This window comes from Zootoca vivipara, chromosome 2 (assembly GCF_963506605.1).
Source record: "Zootoca vivipara chromosome 2, rZooViv1.1, whole genome shotgun sequence".
NCBI classification, from domain to species: domain Eukaryota; kingdom Metazoa; phylum Chordata; class Lepidosauria; order Squamata; family Lacertidae; genus Zootoca; species Zootoca vivipara.
Window position 1 is genome coordinate 76,671,803 of NC_083277.1, and position 19,136 is coordinate 76,690,938.

A 19,136-nucleotide genomic window follows, 5' to 3' on the forward strand; every position below is an offset into this window, starting at 1 on the left:
CTCAGCCCTCCAGATGTTTTGGGACTACAATTCCCATCATCCCTGATCACTGGTCCTGTTAGCTAGGGATCATGGGAGTTGTAGTCCCAAAACATCTGGAGGGTTGAGTTTGCCTATGCCTGGGCAAGGCACTCAATTCAACAGTTTGACTGGAAATAATACAACTGCGGCTAATACCATTCACTTCATCAGAAAATTAAATTGGATGATTTCTTAGACTAAAAAATATATAAGTTTGTCAAAATAAATCTCATAGAACTACAGGTACAGAGCTGGAAAGGACATTGAGGATCCTCTAGTTCAACCCCCCACAATGCAGGAATGTGCAGCTGTCCCATACAGGGATCAAACCTCCAACCTTGGCATTATCAGCACCACACTCTAACCAGCTGAGCTGGTGGAATTTGCTGCCAAGGAGTGTGGTGGAGTCTCCTTCTTTGGAGGTCTTTAAGCATTTCTCTATGCCTACAGGAAGGCAAATAGCAAGCATCTCTCATTCACAAAACTTTCAAATCTGTGATTGCTGCATCCAACTTTCATGATTTAGGGGGCTAGCTCTTTTGATTCTGAACATTAGGACTTGAAACTCCACCTAGGTCAGTCTAACTGAGACCCACCTGACAAATTTAAAAGTAGTAGTAGTAGGAGGAGGAGCAGTACCCGGCTCATCTAACTGGGTTGCACCAGCCACTCTGGGCAGTTTCCAACATATATGAAAACAGAATAAAACATTTAAAAACTTCCCTAAACAGGGCTGCCTTCAGATGTCTTCTAAAGGTTATATACCGGTAGTTACTTATCTCCTTGACATCTGTTGGAAGGGTGTTCTACAGGGCAGGCACCACCATCAAGAAAGCCCTCCACGATGGAGGCAGCCTTCATTGTCACTAGGTAGCCTCGATGATGAGCCCTCATCAGTGTTCAATTGCATTTGACTAGAGTTTTCCTCCACTCATGTTCAAGCCATCTCTTTCTTGCCCTAAACTCTGGAGTATATAAGGGAGTCAAAGAGGCTCCACAAAGCAAGGGAGGGCTCACAGGATCAAAAATCACCCAGAACCACCCAGAAACCTATTGGATCTATCCGTTTCTGAGAGTGGACCATCCTAACAGGTCCCTCGCCACTCAAAATAGCCTCTAGGTGAAGAAAAGCTTCCCTCAATTGTCACCTAGCACCAGCCATTCCACTAGGTTGCCTGAATTGTTTCCACTCTGGTTGCTCATTAGACTACCGTGTTTCTCCTAAAATAAAACATGTCTTATATTTATTTTTCCTCCCAAAAAACACACCACGGCTTATTTTCAGGGGATGTCTTTTTTTTTTTTGGTGTCTTTGCGGAGGGGGGAGAGACGGAGCGAGGCGAAACGGTGTGTGTGTGCACCTGGGTAAGGAAAAGGGGACTTCTCCCTCGCGCGCACGCACGCACAAGAGCACCAGAAGAGTGCTCTTCGCGCTGCACTGTGCTCCCCGAAGCGGCAGCACGAAGAGCCCGGTGAGAGGCAGCTGCGGCTGCAGGTGAAGCCCGGGATCTGCGTGGGCGACTGGGGGTGAACGCACTGAGCGCTGCGGCGGTAGCGAAGAGGCGCCCGATCAGCTGAGAAGCGGGCTGATCGGGCGCCTCTTCGCCACCGCCGCAGCGCTCAGTGCGTTCGCCCCCAGTCGCCCACGCAGATCCCGGGCTTCACCTGCAGCCGCAGCTGCCTCTCAACAGGCTCTTCGCGCTGCACTGTGCTCCCCGAAGCGGCAGCGCGAAGAGCCTGTTGAGAGGCAGCTGCGGCTGCAGGTGAAGCCCGGGATCTGCGTGGGCGACTGGGGGTGAACGCACTGAGCGCTGCGGCGGTAGCGAAGAGGCGCCCGATCAGCTGAGAAGCGGGCTGATCGGGCGCTTCTTCGTCACCGCCGCAGCGCTCAGTGCGTTCGCCCCCAGTCGCCCACGCAGATCCCGGGCTTCACCTGCAGCCGCAGCTGCCTCTCACCAGGCTCTTCGCGCTGCGCTGTGCTCCCCGAAGCGGCTCCCACCCCCGGCTTATTTTCGGGGGATGTCTTATATTTATACTACTACTTAAAAGCCTGGCATGGCTTATTTTTGAGGACCGTCTTATTTTAGGAGAAACACGGTAATAATCTAATCTAGTAATAATCTAAAAGGCACACCACCAAAGGAAAAAAGGGATGAGGAGGGCAGGGCTGCCATCTTTTTAAATGGATTTGTAAGTGACCCTGGGACCAATTTCATCTGGCAACAAAACATAAAGCAGCTCCTTAATACTAAATCAATGTAAAAAAAGATATATGGCCTACAATCATCAACCAATCACAGGTACAGCATAACATGTCTTGCAAATTATTATTTCTAATTGCTCGTGTGCATAAGCATTTCCAAAAAATACCAGCAATAAGTCTGAAGAAACTGGTCCGCTTTATACAGGGAGAAGGTTAATCTGAGCAAGCTAAATTAAAGGCCTATTTCACTTTCAGGATTGAACAGATAATCTGATCTTCGTCCTCAGGTCCTACAGTGAATTACATGCAACATCAAAAACATAATATTATCTTCCAACCCACCTGAAAATATGACAAAGCACTTCATGTGAAAGTTGGTTCATATAGTCCTTCAGATCAGCAGTTTTAACACATATGGGTCCTCCCCTACTTGTGGAACATACTTTTACATTTTTCCGCCTAGGCCCCATTATGGTGATGTTTGCTGATTAAAGGGATCAGGGCTGGTAGGCAGATAAAGTGAAACTGCAGGAGAAAATGGTGAGATAGGAGAATATAAGTATTTAACACACAGAAATTCAAGACAAGACCTGTCATAAACATGAAATTTAGTAAAGAACAAATAAAAATAAATAGCTAATATAAATTTATTTCAGGGGAAAATATAGATTATGATCTCTTTCATATATAAAATCTCTCAGTGAGAAATAAGGACTAAAGTAACCCCAGAGTTAGCAGAAGCCAACAAGTAGGTAAATTGAGGCTTTCTACAAACAAGTAGGGTATAACTTCCATAAAATAAATAAACAGACTCCAGCTGGGACTTCTTATATAACTCCCCCCCCCAAAAAAAATATTTTGCTAATTGTCATTTCTTCAGCAGTCAACTTCTGAAAAACAAGTTTAAAAGAACAATAGTCTGTGGTACAGTACTATAAAACTAACATCTTTATTGTGATGTACATTTCATTAAGCCAGTGTTTTATATGGTTAGCCAGAAAAGCTATTGCATGGCATTAGGCATCTGAAAGAGAAGCAAAACACATCTTTATATAATGGGATTCAGAGAACCTGGCTGTCAGAAATTATGTAGTTGCAGTGTCTCTCTCTAGCTGCAGCAAACTGGAAAAGCATAAGCACTGAAAGTCTTGAGTCAGAAAACCTGTTTTACACAGGTTTTACACAGGTTTTCGGGCTTTTTCATTCCCTTTCCAGTCCTGGTCCAATGAATTCACTGACTAGTTTTCACTTCTAGTGAAACTGAAAGGAAACTGAAAATCCAGGCCACCATTCCTATTAATAGCAGAGATTCCGTGTGACAGGGATAATAATGAATATGATGACTGCCTGGTGAATGTAGGACTACAACTCCCGTCAGCCCCAGCAAGTCCAGCAACACCAGTCCCCTGCTCCAAGAAAGGTTAAAAAGGAGTGGAGCGTAGGGAGAGTCAGCGAGAGCAACGCACTAGCTCTCGCCCGGTAAGAAACCAAAGAAATGAAACTGGACCCCCTAAGAGCAAGACGATGAGGGTTGGGGAAAGAGAGACAAAGCGAATACCTTCTCTGCGCCTCTGTTTTTTCGGCAAAAGCAGCCGATTTCTTCTCGAGTAACAAGGCCAGCCTCCCACATAAAAACAATGCCATTTCTTCCCGAGTAAACATGGTGGGAAGGAAGCAATAGGCGGGCCGCAGAGCCGCAGGCCGAGGAGAAGAAAGCCAGCCTGGGCAGTGCATTTAAAGGTGCCACAAACACGCGCACACTCACAGACACGCGCAAACATTCCTCCTCGGATTCAGCTGCTAATGCGAGGAAAGGGGGTCGGGGAAATGGGGTGGTTCAAACACAGTCCCCGCGGGACTCGGAGGCGGCTGTATCAGCGGCGGCCCCTGCCCGCCCAGCTCTCCGCGCTCCCCTCAGCGCAGGGACTTCGGGACCCGCCAGAGACAACCCACCGCAGCAGCCTCTCACCTGCCCGGCCACCCCCCGTTATTGGGGTTCTGATCCGAGGAGCCGCTCCAGCTGGAGACACTTCCTCCCAGCGCTACGCGGCGCTTCCGCTTCCTGTTCAGCCGTCGGGCATTTCCGGAGGCTCGTGCGCTCCCTCCCTCCGTCCCTCTCTCACACTCGCAAAGGGAGGTGAAGAAAAACAAGAGAGCTCAGCTACCGTCACTCCCGGCTTCGATTGAAACGCTCCATGCGCGGCGCGGGGTGGGCTGGGCTGAGCTGGGGAGAAAGGAGATTCCGACTAAACATCAGGAAGAACTTTCTGACGGCAAGACGGTGGAACCGACTCCCTCGCGAGGTGGTGGACTCATTCCCTGGAAGTTTTTAAGTAGAGGCTAAATGGTTTGACTAAACTGCGGGAGGCAGTGGAGAAGACAGGAGTGCCTGGCGTGCTCTGGTCCATGGAGTCACGAAGAGTCGGACACGAGTAAACGACTAAACAACAAAATGGTCATCTGTAGTGTCAAGGATGCTTTAGCTGAGATGCCTGCATTGCGGGGGGTGGGACTAGATGACCCTCGGGGAACTCCTTTCCAACTATACAGTGCTAGGGACGCTTTCAAGGCAGTGCAAGGAAAGGGAGCCTCTGACCCTGCCCTCCCTCTCCCCACCTTTCTTTTTCTTTCTAACCCTCCTCCTCAATCCATTCACACACGCGTTTCCACCACCCTTGCCACTCCAATGGCGGGTTTCCGCCGCGCGGCGACCGGAAAGACTCCTGAAGGACCACCTTGACTGGGGCTCCTCTTGCCCTTACCTTTTGCCCTGCCAGCATGGCCGCCGCCTGCGTCCTCCGCCGCCTCCGCCTGCCTCGCCTGCCCTCGGCAGCTGCCGCGCGGCTGCCTCCCCGTCGCTTCCTGGCGGCGGCGGCGCCTCAGTTCCAGTACATCGTGGTGGAGAAGCGCGGCTCGGCGCAGAGCGTGGCGGTGATCCGCCTGAACCGCCCGCAGGCCCTGAACGCGCTGTGCGACGGGCTGATGGCCGAGATGGGCGAGGCGCTGGACTCCCTGGAGCGGGACCCTGGCGTGGGCGCCGTGGTCATCACGGGCAGCGAGAAGGCGTTCGCGGCCGGCGCGGACATCAAGGAGATGCAGGGCCGCACCTTCCAGGAGTGCCACGCGGGGAACTTCCTGGCGCACTGGAACCGGGTCTCCACGGTCAGGAAGCCCGTCATCGCCGCGGTCAATGGCTACGCGCTCGGCGGAGGCTGCGAGCTGGCCATGATGTGCGACATCATCTACGCCGGCGAGAAGGCGCAGTTCGGGCAGCCCGAGATCCTGCTGGGCACCATCCCCGGCGCCGGCGGCACGCAGAGGCTGACCCGGGCCGTGGGCAAGTCCCTGGCCATGGAGATGATCCTCACCGGCGAGCGTATCTCGGCGCAAGAGGCCAAGGCGGCCGGCCTGGTCAGCAGGGTCTGCCCCGTGGACAAGCTGCTGGACGAAGCCGTCGGCTGCGGCGAGAAGATCGCCAGGAACTCCAAGCTGGTGGCTGCCATGGCCAAGGAGGCGGTGAATGCGGCCTTCGAGATGACTCTGGCAGAGGGCAATAAGGCAGAGAAGAGGCTGTTCCACGCCACCTTCGCCACGGACGACAGGAAAGAAGGGATGAGCGCCTTCGTGGAGAAGAGGCAGGCGAACTTTAAGGACCACTGAGTCGCCCGCAGAAGCTGCTGATGCACAGTGTGCTGGGGGCTGGCTGGCTGGCTGAAGAGATCGCAGCGTGTTTATCCAGTCTGCCCAGATGGCCTCTTCCAAGTGGCACCTCTCTGTGACAGGAGGCCTTTAATTGCAAATTATGTGCCTTTCACTTGCCAGGAAGATGATGTAGGGGGGGGGTAGTTTGGGGATATGCAATTCCTGCTAATCACTTTCCTTTGTAAGGAAATAATTATTGTCTACAGGTCTCCTTAAATCGATTGTTGGAGAATGCCCCTGTCTGAAGACACCTTGGAGTACATAGTTCCCCAATTTGTTTAATTGTAGTAAATGGCCCTGAGACAGCAATGCCAGATGTAGGAGATGTTACACATGCACATACATGCGTGCACAAAACTTTAAGCTCTGTGATTCTTTCCCAGCTCTGATTGTAGGTTCTACCTCCACATTAGGGTGAGTAGAGGCAGGTGCTTTAATGCTATCTTCATCCTGGGCTGCTGACTCCTATGTGTGCTTTGGGAGAGGTTTGCCCAAGGTAGTGGTTATTTTGGTTTGATCTGTTCTGTACTTGTTGTCACCTTCAGAGGTGGTGAGTCTGAGCTGTAGCTGATGGCCACTGCAACATGGTGGTGGGAAAAGGCTTAAGGGTATGCTGGGGCTGGGCTTTGCAACTGCATAAAGCAGCAAATGGTACTCTAGTCTGCATTAACTGAATAATTGTGACAATACATGTCTTTAATAAAATTACATCATTTCAAAAAGACTTTCTTCCTACTCTACTTGACTGTGCAGTCCTATTCATATCTACTCAGAGGTAAGCCCCATTGATTTCAATGGAACATTCTCCCAGGTAATAATATGCATAGTATTGTAGCCGGAATCACCATTTGGTGTGCGGCAGATCTCCAGTATTCATTCTACTGTCTTTCTCATAGAGTTAAAAGAAGGTAGGAATCCTACACCATTGCAGTCCTTATTAATACTGCTGGTCTAAAAGTGAACTGTTTTTCCGACTTCTTACGCAAAGGCAGTAAGAGGTTCAAGGGGGCAGAGTGACAGCACTCTGTCAATAGATTATAGTGACTAATGGTAAATTTCAGGTTTTGACTGTGTCCCTTTACCTTTTCTATATCTCTGATACCTCTGTTTTGTTTGGCCTCTGCTGTGTCATGCTTGTTTCTTGAGGAACGGATGGGTCATAGTTCAAACAGGTAGATCAAAGCAACAGGAGAAAGAGTAGCATCTCCCGCAACCCCACCCCTTGGGGAAAGATGTACAACTAGGATGTTTCTGGAACTAGTTTACCTTTCTTTCTATGACCTTGTCTTTATCTATTAATTGGATCCTTCCTGGATAGTATCTCATTGCTTCAGGCAGTTACATTGGACAGTGGGTAAAAACTCCTCTCTTCTCTTCCTTGTACTGAAAGGCTGACAAACTGACAAATGATAGATAACAATCCAACTATAGCTCATTTTTGCATGGTGGGGGAAGGGGATTGTGTGTGCATAAGGTGATGTGTAAAAGCAAGTCACATACAGAGTTGTATCTAGCTAACTTCTACTCAAGAGTAGAACATTGAAATTAAAGGGTCTCTATTACTTTCTCTGGGTCTGCTCTCAGTATGATTAGCATTGGACTATATGACTAGCCATGGACTGTATCCTCCGGAAACATTGGGGAGAGCAAAGGGGGGTGTCAATCAAGCTTACATGTGTTTGGACCTATTGTGGAGCACCCACATCATACATCTATACGTGCTTGGTGAAGGGTGATGCATTGCATTGGCCCATTGCACCACTGGCTACAGAAGGTATTTGGCCTGCTGAGAGTCTGCACTGGCACAGAGGTGTGAAAGGCAGAGACTCTCTGGGTTTGATTTGCATGGTGTGTGTGTAAGTATGGGTGTGCTGGTAAAAGAGGAGAGGCTTCTGCTTTTATTTTATTGTGTTTAATAAAGGCCTTTGGACAAGTGGAATTGAGCCAAGTGGTATTGTAATAACGAACTCCTTGTTTTTTGAATACTGTCCATTCTTATGAACACCTGCTCTTCTACAGCTTAACCTAGAAGAAAAGAAAAGAATAGGAAATCAACTAGATCTTAATTTGGATTATGGGACAGCAGAAAATGTCAAGAAGCGAAACAACTTTCAGCCACTTTTCTAACTATGCAAATAACAGTAGACCTAGCTGCAAAAATATGCATTTCGGGGTGTAGAGGCAACTCTTTGGACTAATTGGGACTTATTTCTGCATAAGCATACCTAGGATTGTATTGTTTGTTATAATATAGCAAATTTTCTGACTTCTACAAATATGACTTCCCAAATCAATAATATTAAGAACTTAGAAGCTCATTATGTACTAGGCAAATGGTTAGATGTGATGCCAACGCAGGAGCTGTTGTTTTGCAGTCATCATCTTTCAGTGAGAATTTCTGCTACCGTATACTGAGTTAACGTCAGCTTAAAAATATCAACATTAAGAATTGGACATACCTTATGAGCGGCATTTCCCTCTGTGCCGAATGCCAATTTGAACTCCAGTTGCCCTGTAATAGCAGAGGAATGATTTATATAAATGACTACCAAAAGTCTGGGGCTCTAATATCCTGATGGGGATAATGTACTTAGAGTTGCTGTGTGTACGTATTACTAAAGTGGCATAAAGAAAGTAGTGCTTGAACAAACACAAACACACACACATATATTTCTCCCCCAGCTTTCGATCCTATTATTTCCAAGGCATTTTACCATATAAAACTATTAGCAAGACCATCATCAACATAAACAATAACCCAAGGTTCGAAAAGTCTGCTGTAGAGTGTGCGCATGGTATTTTACAGTTGTTTTAGAAGTAGTTTCTTGCCATGTTGGACTTACCAGATTCGTGCACACAAGATGCATTCATGGGCATAGGTTATACCATCAGTGCCACACACAGGCCTGTCTTCTCGTGGGCAATCACCACCAAGTGGTGGCTGTGGATACCTGCTGCAGTCAACCTACAAATATATAATCCAGAGAGTGGAAACAAATGCAGCTTGACAATACTAACTTTCAGCAAGTTCAGCCTTTGTTGGCCAGGTGAAACGAGGCAGGAGGGACAGATAAGGTCTCCTTGTAAAAGGAGAGAAATCATAAGCCATCTACTCTCAGCAGCCAGGAACATCATTACTAGACACTGGAGAGACCTGTCAGGAGTGAACACGGACCACTGGTATCAAGCCATATGGGAAACAGCCCCCCTAGAGAAGCTAACCGAAAGAAAATACTTTATGAGTTGGTATTCCAGATAATGAGAATCTCTACCCTCATTAGAAAACCCTTGGCATTTTTGGACAAATCAACCACAACAGCATGCATGGTTATCTGCACCCTGAGTGGCCAGATGACAATATAGGGCAGGCATCCCCAAACTTCGGCCCTCCAGATGTTTTGCACTACAATTCCCATCTTCCCCGACCACTGGTCCTGTTAGCTAGGGATCATGGGAGTTGTAGGCCAAAACATCTGGAGGGCCGCAGTTTGGGGATGCCTGATATAGGGTATATAATTGGAAGTCCAAAATGCCATTTCCTTTAGAAATGTAAAAAGAATGCTGCTGTACAGCTCTTAAGCAGTATTCTGTACACAGCAAGCAGAGACCCATGTGGGCAGGGACAGAGCCTATTGTGGGGGTAGTGTGCAGCATTGCAGTGTTCTGCCTCCTTCTGTCACCCAATTTTGTGGGTTTGCATGAAATTAAGCCGAGAAGCAGAGGTTTCCCCACCCAAAGCTACAGTCACACAGGTATAGAAACTCCCTTCTCTTTCTACTAATTCTATAACTTGTGTCCCAGCTGTCTATATAAAAAAATAGTCTGGGTTCAATACACAGCGGGAAAGCGTAAGGAATCATTTAAAGACAGCAGTCAATTTTAAAATCCACTAAGAGTCAGAACTAAAAACATGCCCCTAAAATGAAAAAGGCCTTGTCCCCCATACTAATCCCATTTTACATCTGCCGGGGGGGGGGGTGGCATTTATTATAGCTTTTATAAATAAGGAAATACAAAAATGCATTCCTGGACAGTTTATTTCTAATGTGCAGAATGTGAACACAATTTGGTTGCTAAACAAGGAAACTAAAGGCTATTTTTAAACAAAATATGCACTGACCTTCTTTCCTGAAGCTCCAGTACCTGAAAAATAATTCAAAAAGGCATTTCAAAACACTACCAATGAGAGATCTTGGGGAGATCTTGGGTTGGATCCAGACTTAGCTATGCTTAGGGTAGACCCACTGAAATCTCTGGGACAAACATTACGGATGACTAACTTAAGTGAGTTCAAACCCATGCAAGCTGGTGGTTACTAGACCATAGGCTCCTCCCAACCTCCTTCCCCTTTTGACATTTCTTTTCCTATGCTTAAATCAAGATAGCTTACAAATGGAAATGTCAATCACAACATGATGGAAACGAAACCTAAAAATGAAACAGCAGTAAAATGTCATTTCTCCCACTACCCCTTATAAAGTGGTCATTGGTTATGGAGACTTTAACATAGTGCTACAATGTGAAGGTATCTTACCAAAAAAGAAGCAACAGTTTGCTAGAGAAAGTATCAGAAGAAAGGTAATCTTCATAGTTAATGAAGTCTGTATTAATCTTCTCTCAAGATTCAGCCACTGCTCTCTGCTTTACCTAAGGATGTACACAATCATAGATATATATACCATATGCACCATATCTATAGAAGCAATCACATTCTTTATCTGGACCAGGTCATTAATTATCACAAGGCTCTGTCATCTTGTTATTTTACCTGCGGGAAACAAAAGACGAATGGTAATGAGATATGGAGGGAAAGTTGACAAGTACATTCTTGTATGTGTATAGGAGAACAGTAGCAGAACTTGATAGTTCATGGGATGATCTCACTCTTCAGCATCCCAAATGACCTCCAAATAACTCTTAACTTGTTGTCTAATGAATACATTCCGTTCATTCTCCCAACCATTCACAAAAATTAATGTTCTTCTCTTCAGGTAACAAGGGTCCCGGAGAATTAAATGGGAGCAGCATATCCAGAGTCCTGTTTGGTTGTAGTAAATGGCCCTGAGACAGAAATGCCAGACATACTATAGTTCAAATTGCACCTTCTGCCTCCTCACTTGGAGTGAGTAGAGAAATGTGTGTTAAACCTACTGTAGGCTGCTGGTCTTGTATTTTTGGCATAGATTTGTTGAGGCTGGAAGTTCTTTTGATTTGATCTGTTCTGGAGTCATGTGTCTGTTGCTGCTCTGGTAGTGAGTCCGAGCTGTAGCTGTTATGCACTGCACACAAGCAAGAGAGGCACATTTTTTTTAAAAAAAAAAGTTCTACATCTGGTGCTGGAAAAATAACAAGCACTGAGCAATGTGGACTTTAGGGTGTGGGGAGACAGTGGGGAGATCTCCAGTCATCATCCACTTTCTGGACTCATAAAAGGACTTAGAGGAAGATGTTAACACATGTTGAAGTTCATGCAGAAGGGGGGGGGTGGCGCATTCTGTACCCAGGTTTTTTGTTTTCTTAAATTCATATCTTACTTTTCTTCCTTCACAAAACCCAGGGTGGCATGCATGTGGTTTCTATGTGTTAACTCATCACGTCCAAGCATTGACCAGACCCAGATCTATATAACTTCAGCAACTTGGGAGCTTCCTGTGTGCCTTCAGGTTGGTTGTTGTGTGTTTATCACCCTGAATTTGAAGGATACAGACAGTCTGACTCCAGAGGCATGGTCCAAAATGCTTTTATCTGTAGCTATATCAGGGGGGGAAATAACACATCACTTAAAGGTACAAGGAAGGAACTGAATTGCTTTAGAGGACTTATGCATAGCTAATGGACAAGGTTGAGGGGCGCTGCCATCCAACAACTTTTGGAGCAAACCAGGTTGAGGATGACTTCCCTTCTTATCTCTCTGTGGGGGCAGATTTCACTTGCTCGCATTGCTGCATTTTGACCCTGTGGGACCTTCCTTTTGCAATGTCAGGATTTGCAACATTAGACGTGAGCTACAAGGAAGGGTTTCTCCCCTTCTTTCATTTAAATAGCCACACAAGGAAGCTTGCAACAGGTGGGGTCAGAATAGGTGAAATAACTGGGTAATAACTATTGGGAAGGATTGTGCAATAATAGGAGAAAGAAGCATGTGTGCTGAGAGCCCCCAGCGATGTGTAGGAAACCCAAGGGTTTTTATTTGTTTTGTTTGTTGATAGATGTCCATAAGAGATTGCTTCACTCAGCAGAGGAAAGTTTGGGAAGGATCCTGGGTAAGCCTTTGTCTTCCACCATTTATCCACACAATCCTGCTTTTCACCAGCTACTTTCCTTTCCAGAGGTTAGAAGAGATGAGGACCAAGTCTGAGTGGGAAAATAGCAGGAAGGGAATGGGGGAAGCGGCTTCTCCGCCTGCCACTCTTCTGTCCCTGATCACAGATTCCATTTTCTTTACAACAAACAAACTAAATGGCAAGTGCACCCCCCCCCCCAAATGTGTTTCATGTGTCATCCAATTTGGTTGTGGGCAGGTTGCTCAGCTTGGAAGATGCTTATAACCTGTACTGTGAGCAGGGCCAGAACAACATATTGCACAACCTGAGGGTCTCTGGATGTCACTTCCCCCCTCTTGCAGTTTACCTTTAAAAAATGTTGTGATGCCGTGTTAGTGGTAGCAGTGCAGCTGATGGCCTAATGGAGCACCTTTGCCATGTCTGCTTTTTGCCAGTGAACTGGGAAGATATGGAAATAGGCAGCCATGTTGCTAATAGACAAGGGAATACAAGTTTTGCTACCACCCCAATCTGTCACCTGAGTCACACTGCTCAGCAGAGCTCATGATAGGCCAGCCTCGACTCTGGGTAAAGTCAGAGACCTTTGAAAGGAGCAGCTCTACAGTCTGGACTACGATCCTCTCCGCAGTGTACATTGACAAGTAGGATCATATTGATCAGATTGAGCCAGTCCACCCCACGGATGGCACTAAGTAATGTTTTTTTCCTGAAAAGGGGTGGTGGTAGGCCAGATCAGTTTGAGTATCTCTAGCTTAGAGTCTAAGCCTTGAGCCAATCTCGTGAAGACAGAACTATCGGAGACAAAGAGCAGGACTTCCACAGGCAAAATAAATTTGGCTCCAACTGATGGCAGTTGCATTCAGTGTGAGCAATTTTAATGAGCAGGAACAGCACGTGGCAGAAGGCACTTCTTCCTTCCCTGCTCCCTCCACTGCCCCCACTCTGAAAATGCACTGATTCTAATGGGTCAAATGGTTTTAAAGGCAAATTGATATGCAGGGGAAAGGGCAGAGAGGAGAGACTGTGGGCCCAGGGGCATAGGAAGGGGGTGCGGCACACCCCGGGTATCACCCTGAGGGGGATGACAAATAGTGGGCGGCACTCACCACGAAGCCGGCAGCACGCCTGAGCCATGAGTCTCAGGTGCCCGCAGGCTCCGCACTGTCGGCCCACTGTCTTCCCCAGCTGTAGGGTGGCTGAGGCCCCGTGCCCCGTCCTGTCCTTATGGGTGCTGTGCGCCCCGTGCCGTCCCTATGGGCAGTTCGTCCTGCCCCTGGGCATGCCACACCAGGTGTCCGAGCAATTTCCTCCGCCACTGTGTTGGTCACATTTGGCCTCTCTCCATCCTTGCTTTAAATCAAACCCTTATTCAAAGTGAATGGCAAGTATGTCAACTGTGTTTTATGTGTTTTGACCGACTCTTCGGGTGGCTAGCAGTACTCGTTTTAACACACAACCTGAGATGATAATTTGTTAAATATGTATTTTATTCTGCGCACAACAGATCCTGGAATAATCCAGGAGATTAAATAAACTTCATATTTTTGAACAAGGCTGCCACCAGCCTTTCAAACCATGAATCTTTGAGAAAAACCTTTAAATGGGGAGTGAATGGGTTTTACATTTCTCATTGTAAAATGTTTGTCTCTCATATATGCTTCATTCTATCAGCAAATCAATAAAAACTATTCTTTACAGTACATGGTACAGATACAGTATCTTTGCAAAGAGTAATCAAAAGCACGTGTTCCATTGAAGAATAATGTTTCTTCTATCGTTATTCATCTTTCTGTGAAAATGAAAACAGAAAAATAAAGGTATAGTTTGTCATAGTAAGGAGTGCTGCAGGAAAGCCTACATTTTAAAAATAGGAATGAAGGGGGAAACAGCTTATAAGGAATGTAGCCAAATATCATAAAAGCAAACCATTCTCTCTCCTGCTAACATCCATATCCCTCTCCCACTTGCAGTGTGGCATACCTGGTGCCAGGATCAATTCCAAAAGGCTAGGAGCTGCTCACAAAGGGTGCAAGCCTGCTGCCACTGAGTCCCTTGCAGAGAATGTGCTGGTGAAGTAGCACTTTGAATTCTCCTGCTCTCTCCTTGTGATAATATAGTGTTTAGCCTTTAATTGCTTGATGGTCTGGATCCTACTTGGGTGTTCCCTAGATTGGTCCAGGTTGGGGTCAGGGTGCGTGTGCAATGTGTGCACAGCCCTCAAAACTAATAAAAAATACAGAGAAGTTGTGAAGTCTTATAAAGCCCACTGACCACAACCCCTTCCTCCTGATTCATGTGGGTACAAATTATACTGCCAGACACAGCCTTCAATGTATAGCAAGGGTCTATGAAACTCTGGGCAGGAAGGGCCTTGGGGTACAGGTGGTTTTTTCACCACTCCTCAAGGGCGTACCCACCGCGGGGCAGGGAGGGGCCGCTGCCCTACTCTAGAGGCAGGGCCGGTCGGGCAGCTGCGGGCAAGAGTGGCGCTGCCGGCGGGGCTGGTGGGCAGAGGCGGAGGACAGCCCAGCGGAGCGCGAGTTCGGCGCCCGCAGCAGTCTCTTGCGCCCGAGCCGTGCGGAGTCCACACAGCCGCGCTGTGTGGGAGGGGGCAAGGGCTGACGCTCCCGACGTTCGGGAGACCTTTGCGCATGCGCAAAGCGGGGCGCATGCGCACAGCGCGGCTGTGGACTCCGGCGGCCGCCGTGCAGGGCGCATGCGCACAGCGCGGCTGTGCTCAAAGGTCTCCCGAACGTCGGGAGTCGTTCAGCGCCTGAGACCGCTGCAGCAACGGAGCCTCGGATAGCTTCGCGGAGGCCGGGGCTTTGCTCCAGACCTCCGCGGAGGCCCCGATCCAAGCCTGGTTCCCTTCTCTCCCCCCCCCCCGCCCACCCCCAGACTTCCCTCTTCTCCTCTAGGCGGCCGCTGGTTTTCTCCCCTTCGCCGCCGTCGCTTCAGGTTTATTTTGATTTCACCTGGGCTCTGTAGCCCCGCCCACATTCCCACTTTGTGGCCCCTCCCCTCCCGTGCCTTGGCCCCGCCCCTTGCCCCCCCCCCTAGTTTTGATCCTGGGTACGCCCCTGCCACTCCTTCCTGTTTAAGGTTGTGGTCCACGGAGAGAGGAAAATAGATCTTGAGAGGGAAGGAGACAACATTAAAGATGACACAAGAACACCTGGTACTGGGATAAGGGCTTCATGGATGCACAAGAAACTGAAGTGGTGCCACAGGAACCTGTTACAAAGCAGGAAACTACAAGAAGGAAGTTGCTGGGGAGGGCTGACTTGTGGTTTCAGTTGCCTCTGTGCATTAGTATAGAGTATGGAAAACAAGCAAGATGAATTTGAGTTCTTAATACAGGGTGGCATATATGACCTAATAGGCATTAATGAAATCTGGTGTATGAGAGTCATGACTGGAATGTAGAACTTGAAAGGTTTAACCTGTTCCAAAAGGTATGGACCAACAATAAGGGGGTAGGAGGAGGAGCATTATATGTTAGGGATGTGAAGACTGGTGAAGAGCTCTATGACATAGAACATGGAAGGCAAATTAAGAGTATATGGGCAAAAATAGTAGGAGAGAGAAACGTCAGTAACTTTACTGCAGGTGTCTGCTGTATGCCTCCAAGCCAGACTGAAGACTTGGATGATGCCTTCCTGCAGCAGATTACCAAACATTCAAAAAGGAGAGATGTAGTAGTCATGGAAGGTTTCAATTACCCTGATATCTGTTGGAACTCAAACTTTGCCAAGAATGTAGGAATAGAAGTGATAAGGGAACACCTAGTTACTTTAAATGAATTCAGATCTACTAGACCTGATGAGCTGCAGCTCAAGAGTACTAAATTCCAATTTTGGTGGATCAGCGGAATCTGTGGATGTAGTGTATTTTTTCAATAAGATTTGCCAAAGTCCCCCATGATATTCTTGTGGAGAATCTGGTAAAATGTGTGCTAGACAAGGTAACTGCTAAGTGGATTTGTAGCCGGTTGACTGATCAAACCCCAAAATTGCTTACTAATGGTTCCTTGTCATCCTGGGAAAAGGTGACAAGTGAGGTGCCATGCTACAGGGTCCTTCCTGTCTGTGGCTCATTGTTGTTCAACATCTTTATAAATGACTTGAATGAAGGAACTGAGGGGATGCTAATCAATATTGCAGATGACACCAAACTGGGAGGAGTAGCCAGTAAGACAAGAATTGGGATTCAAGATGACCTACATACATTTGAGAACTGGGCCAAAACTAACAACATGCATTTGAATAGGGACGAATGTAAGGTTCTGCACTTAGGCAGGAAGAATTAGTTGCACAAATATAAGATGGGGGATATCTGGCTTGCCAGTCGTGCACGTGAAAAGGATCTAGGAGTTTTAGTAGATCACAAGCTTAACAAGCCAGTGGAAGTGATGATATTCCAGCTGAACTATTTAAAATTTTAAAAGATGATGCTGTTAAGGTGCTACACCCAATATGCCAGCAAGTTTGGAAAACTCAGCAATGGCCAGAGGATTGGAGAAGATCAGTCTACATCCCAATTCCAAAGAAGGGCAGTGCCAAAGAATGCTCCAACTACCGCACAATTGCGCTCATTTCACACGCTAGCAAGGTTATGCTTAAAATTCTACAAGGCAGGCTTAGGCAGTATGTGGACCGAGAACTCCCAGAAGTGCAAGCTGGATTTCGAAAGGGCAGAGGAACCAGAGACCAAATAGCAAACATGCGCTGGATTATGGAGAAAGCTAGAGAGTTCCAGAAAAACGTCTACTTCTGCTTCATTGACTATGCAAAAGCCTTTGACTGTGTCGACCACAGCAAACTATGGCAAGTTCTTAAAGAAATGGGAGTGCCTGATCACCTCATCTGTCTCCTGAGAAATCTCTATGTGGGACAAGAAGCTACAGTTAGAACTGGATATGGAACAACTGGTTGGTTCAAAATTGGGAAAGGAGTACGACAAGGTTGTATATTGTCTCCCTGCTTATTTAACTTATATGCAGAATTCATCATGCGAAAGGCTGGACTAGATGAATCCCAAGCCGGAATTAAGATTGCTGGAAGAAATATCAACAACCTCAGATATGCAGATGACACAACCTTGATGGCAGAAAGTGAGGAGGAATTAAAGAACCTTTTAATGAGGGTGAAAGAGGAGAGCGCAAAATATGGTCTGAAGCTCAACATCAAAAAAACCAAGATCATGGCCACTGGTCCCATCACCTCCTGGCAAATAGAAGGGGAAGAAATGGAGGCAGTGAGAGATTTTACTTTCTTGGGCTCCTTGATCACTGCAGATGGTGACAGCAGTCACGAAATTAAAAGACGCCTGCTTCTTGGGAGAAAAGCAATGACAAACCTAGACAGCATCTTAAAAAGCAGAGACATCACCTTGCCGACAAAGGTCCGTATAGTTAAAGCTATGGTTTTCCCAGTAGTGATGTATGGAAGTGAGAGCTGGACCATAAAGAAGGCTGATCGCCGAAGAATTGATGCTTTTGAATTATGGTGCTGGAGGAGACTCTTGAGAGTCCCATGGACTGCTAGAAGATCAAACCTATCAATTCTTAAGGAAATCAGCCCTGAGTGCTCCCTGGAAGGACAGATCGTGAAGCTGAGGCTCCAATACTTTGGCCACCTCATGAGAAGAGAAGAATCCTTGGAAAAGACCCTGATGTTGGGAAAGATTGAGGGCACTAGGAGAAGGGGACGACAGAGGACAAGATGGTTGGACAGTGTTCTCGAAGCTACGAACATGAGTTTGACCAAACTACGGGAGGCAGTGCAAGACAGGAGTGCCTGGCGTGCTATGGTCCTTGGGGTCACGAAGAGTCGGACACGACTAAACGACTAAGCAAAAAACAACAACAACTGTGTGATGCTATTCTAGGCTGCATCAACAGAAGTATAGTGTCTTGATCAAGAGAAGTACAGTAATAGTATCGCTCTATTTTGCCTTGGTCAGATCATACCTGAAGTACTGTGTCCAGTTCAGGCACCACAATTTAAGAAGGATCTTGACAAGCTGTGATATGTGTAGAGGAGGGCGACCAAGATGATCAAGGGTCTGGAAACCAAGCCTTATGAGGAACAGTTGAGGAAACTGGGTATGTTTAGCATAAAAAGAGGAGACTGGGAAGATATATGACAGCCATCTTCACATATCTCAGGGGTGTCATGTGGAAGAGGGAACAAGCTTGTTTTCTCCTCTGGAGGGTAGGACTCAAACCAATGGACAAGTCATAATTTGAAAAGGGAAGCAAGTTCTGAACACAAAATGAATAGGTACCATTCCTTGCATTTGCCTTCATACGCCATACTAATGTCCGGCTTGTACCTTGAATGTAGAAAAAAACATAGAGTCACAATACTTATTCAGATTAATACATTCCACAAACTCACAAAATAATCTGGGCAGGGGTCGCTAATCTGCGGTTGTTGTTGGAGCCCAACTCCCCGCATTTCTTTTTTTTTAAAAAAATATTTTTTATTGATTTTACATAAAAAAGACATACAAAACATATTCTGCCTTCTTCTTCCCCCCCCCTCCACGAGCCCCCTTCTGCCACAAGAGAGTCTCATGGACAGAGAACAGTCGAAGGCAGTCCATTACATAGTTGAGTTTCTCCCCACCTCCCTCCACCCCCTCCTCCCCCCTCCAGAGCCCCCCCCCCCTGCCACCAGAGGCCCCAGGCTGGTAAGGAAAAGTAGTGGCGGGTATCTACCCAGCTGATTTTCCATAATTACTTTAACATCTAAAAAAAAGGAAAAAGAAAAAATAGATAGAATTAAAAAAACCAAAAAAAGAAAAATCATCATCATATTTTAAATCTAATTTTAAACTCCCCTCATTTCTAACTACTGGTCATGCTGAGAGAAAACTGATGTCCAACAACATTTGGAAGACCACAGGTTCCCCATACTTAT

The 19,136-nt window shown here is 46.8% G+C and overlaps 3 protein-coding genes across 6 annotated transcripts in view; 1 reads left to right on the plus strand and 2 right to left on the minus strand.

The window, feature by feature from the left end:
* FBXO38 (F-box protein 38) overlaps nt 1–5,035 on the minus strand; it is a 39,017-nt gene extending 33,982 nt beyond the window's left edge. Inside the window, exons 1-2 of one of the 4 annotated variants that reach the window (XM_060271713.1) lie at nt 4,987–5,035; nt 2,567–2,749 (exon numbers count right to left, since the gene is read on the minus strand). In XM_060271713.1, coding sequence (XP_060127696.1) covers nt 2,567–2,694 — 128 coding nt within the window. In that variant the 5' untranslated portion in view covers nt 2,695–2,749; nt 4,987–5,035. Of the gene's footprint in view, nt 1–2,566; nt 2,750–3,782; nt 3,947–3,989; nt 4,174–4,193; nt 4,322–4,986 lie in introns of those variants that run through there. The other 3 variants (XM_035105226.2, XM_035105228.1, XM_035105227.2) reach the window with 3 other exon arrangements.
* ECHS1 (enoyl-CoA hydratase, short chain 1) lies at nt 4,386–13,885 on the plus strand. The gene has a single exon (XM_035105232.2). It carries the CDS (start codon nt 5,003–5,005, stop codon nt 5,882–5,884), a length of 882 nt encoding a protein of 293 aa, XP_034961123.1. The 5' UTR covers nt 4,386–5,002; the 3' UTR covers nt 5,885–13,885.
* The window catches only part of LOC118076520 (golgin subfamily A member 6-like protein 22), a 20,423-nt gene continuing 14,966 nt past the window's right edge, over nt 13,680–19,136 (minus strand). The window contains exons 13-14 of the mRNA XM_060271715.1: nt 18,499–18,546; nt 13,680–13,999 (exon numbers count right to left, since the gene is read on the minus strand). Of these exons, the coding sequence (XP_060127698.1) occupies nt 13,999; nt 18,499–18,546 (49 nt within the window). The 3' untranslated portion in view covers nt 13,680–13,998. The remainder of the gene's footprint in view (nt 14,000–18,498; nt 18,547–19,136) is intronic.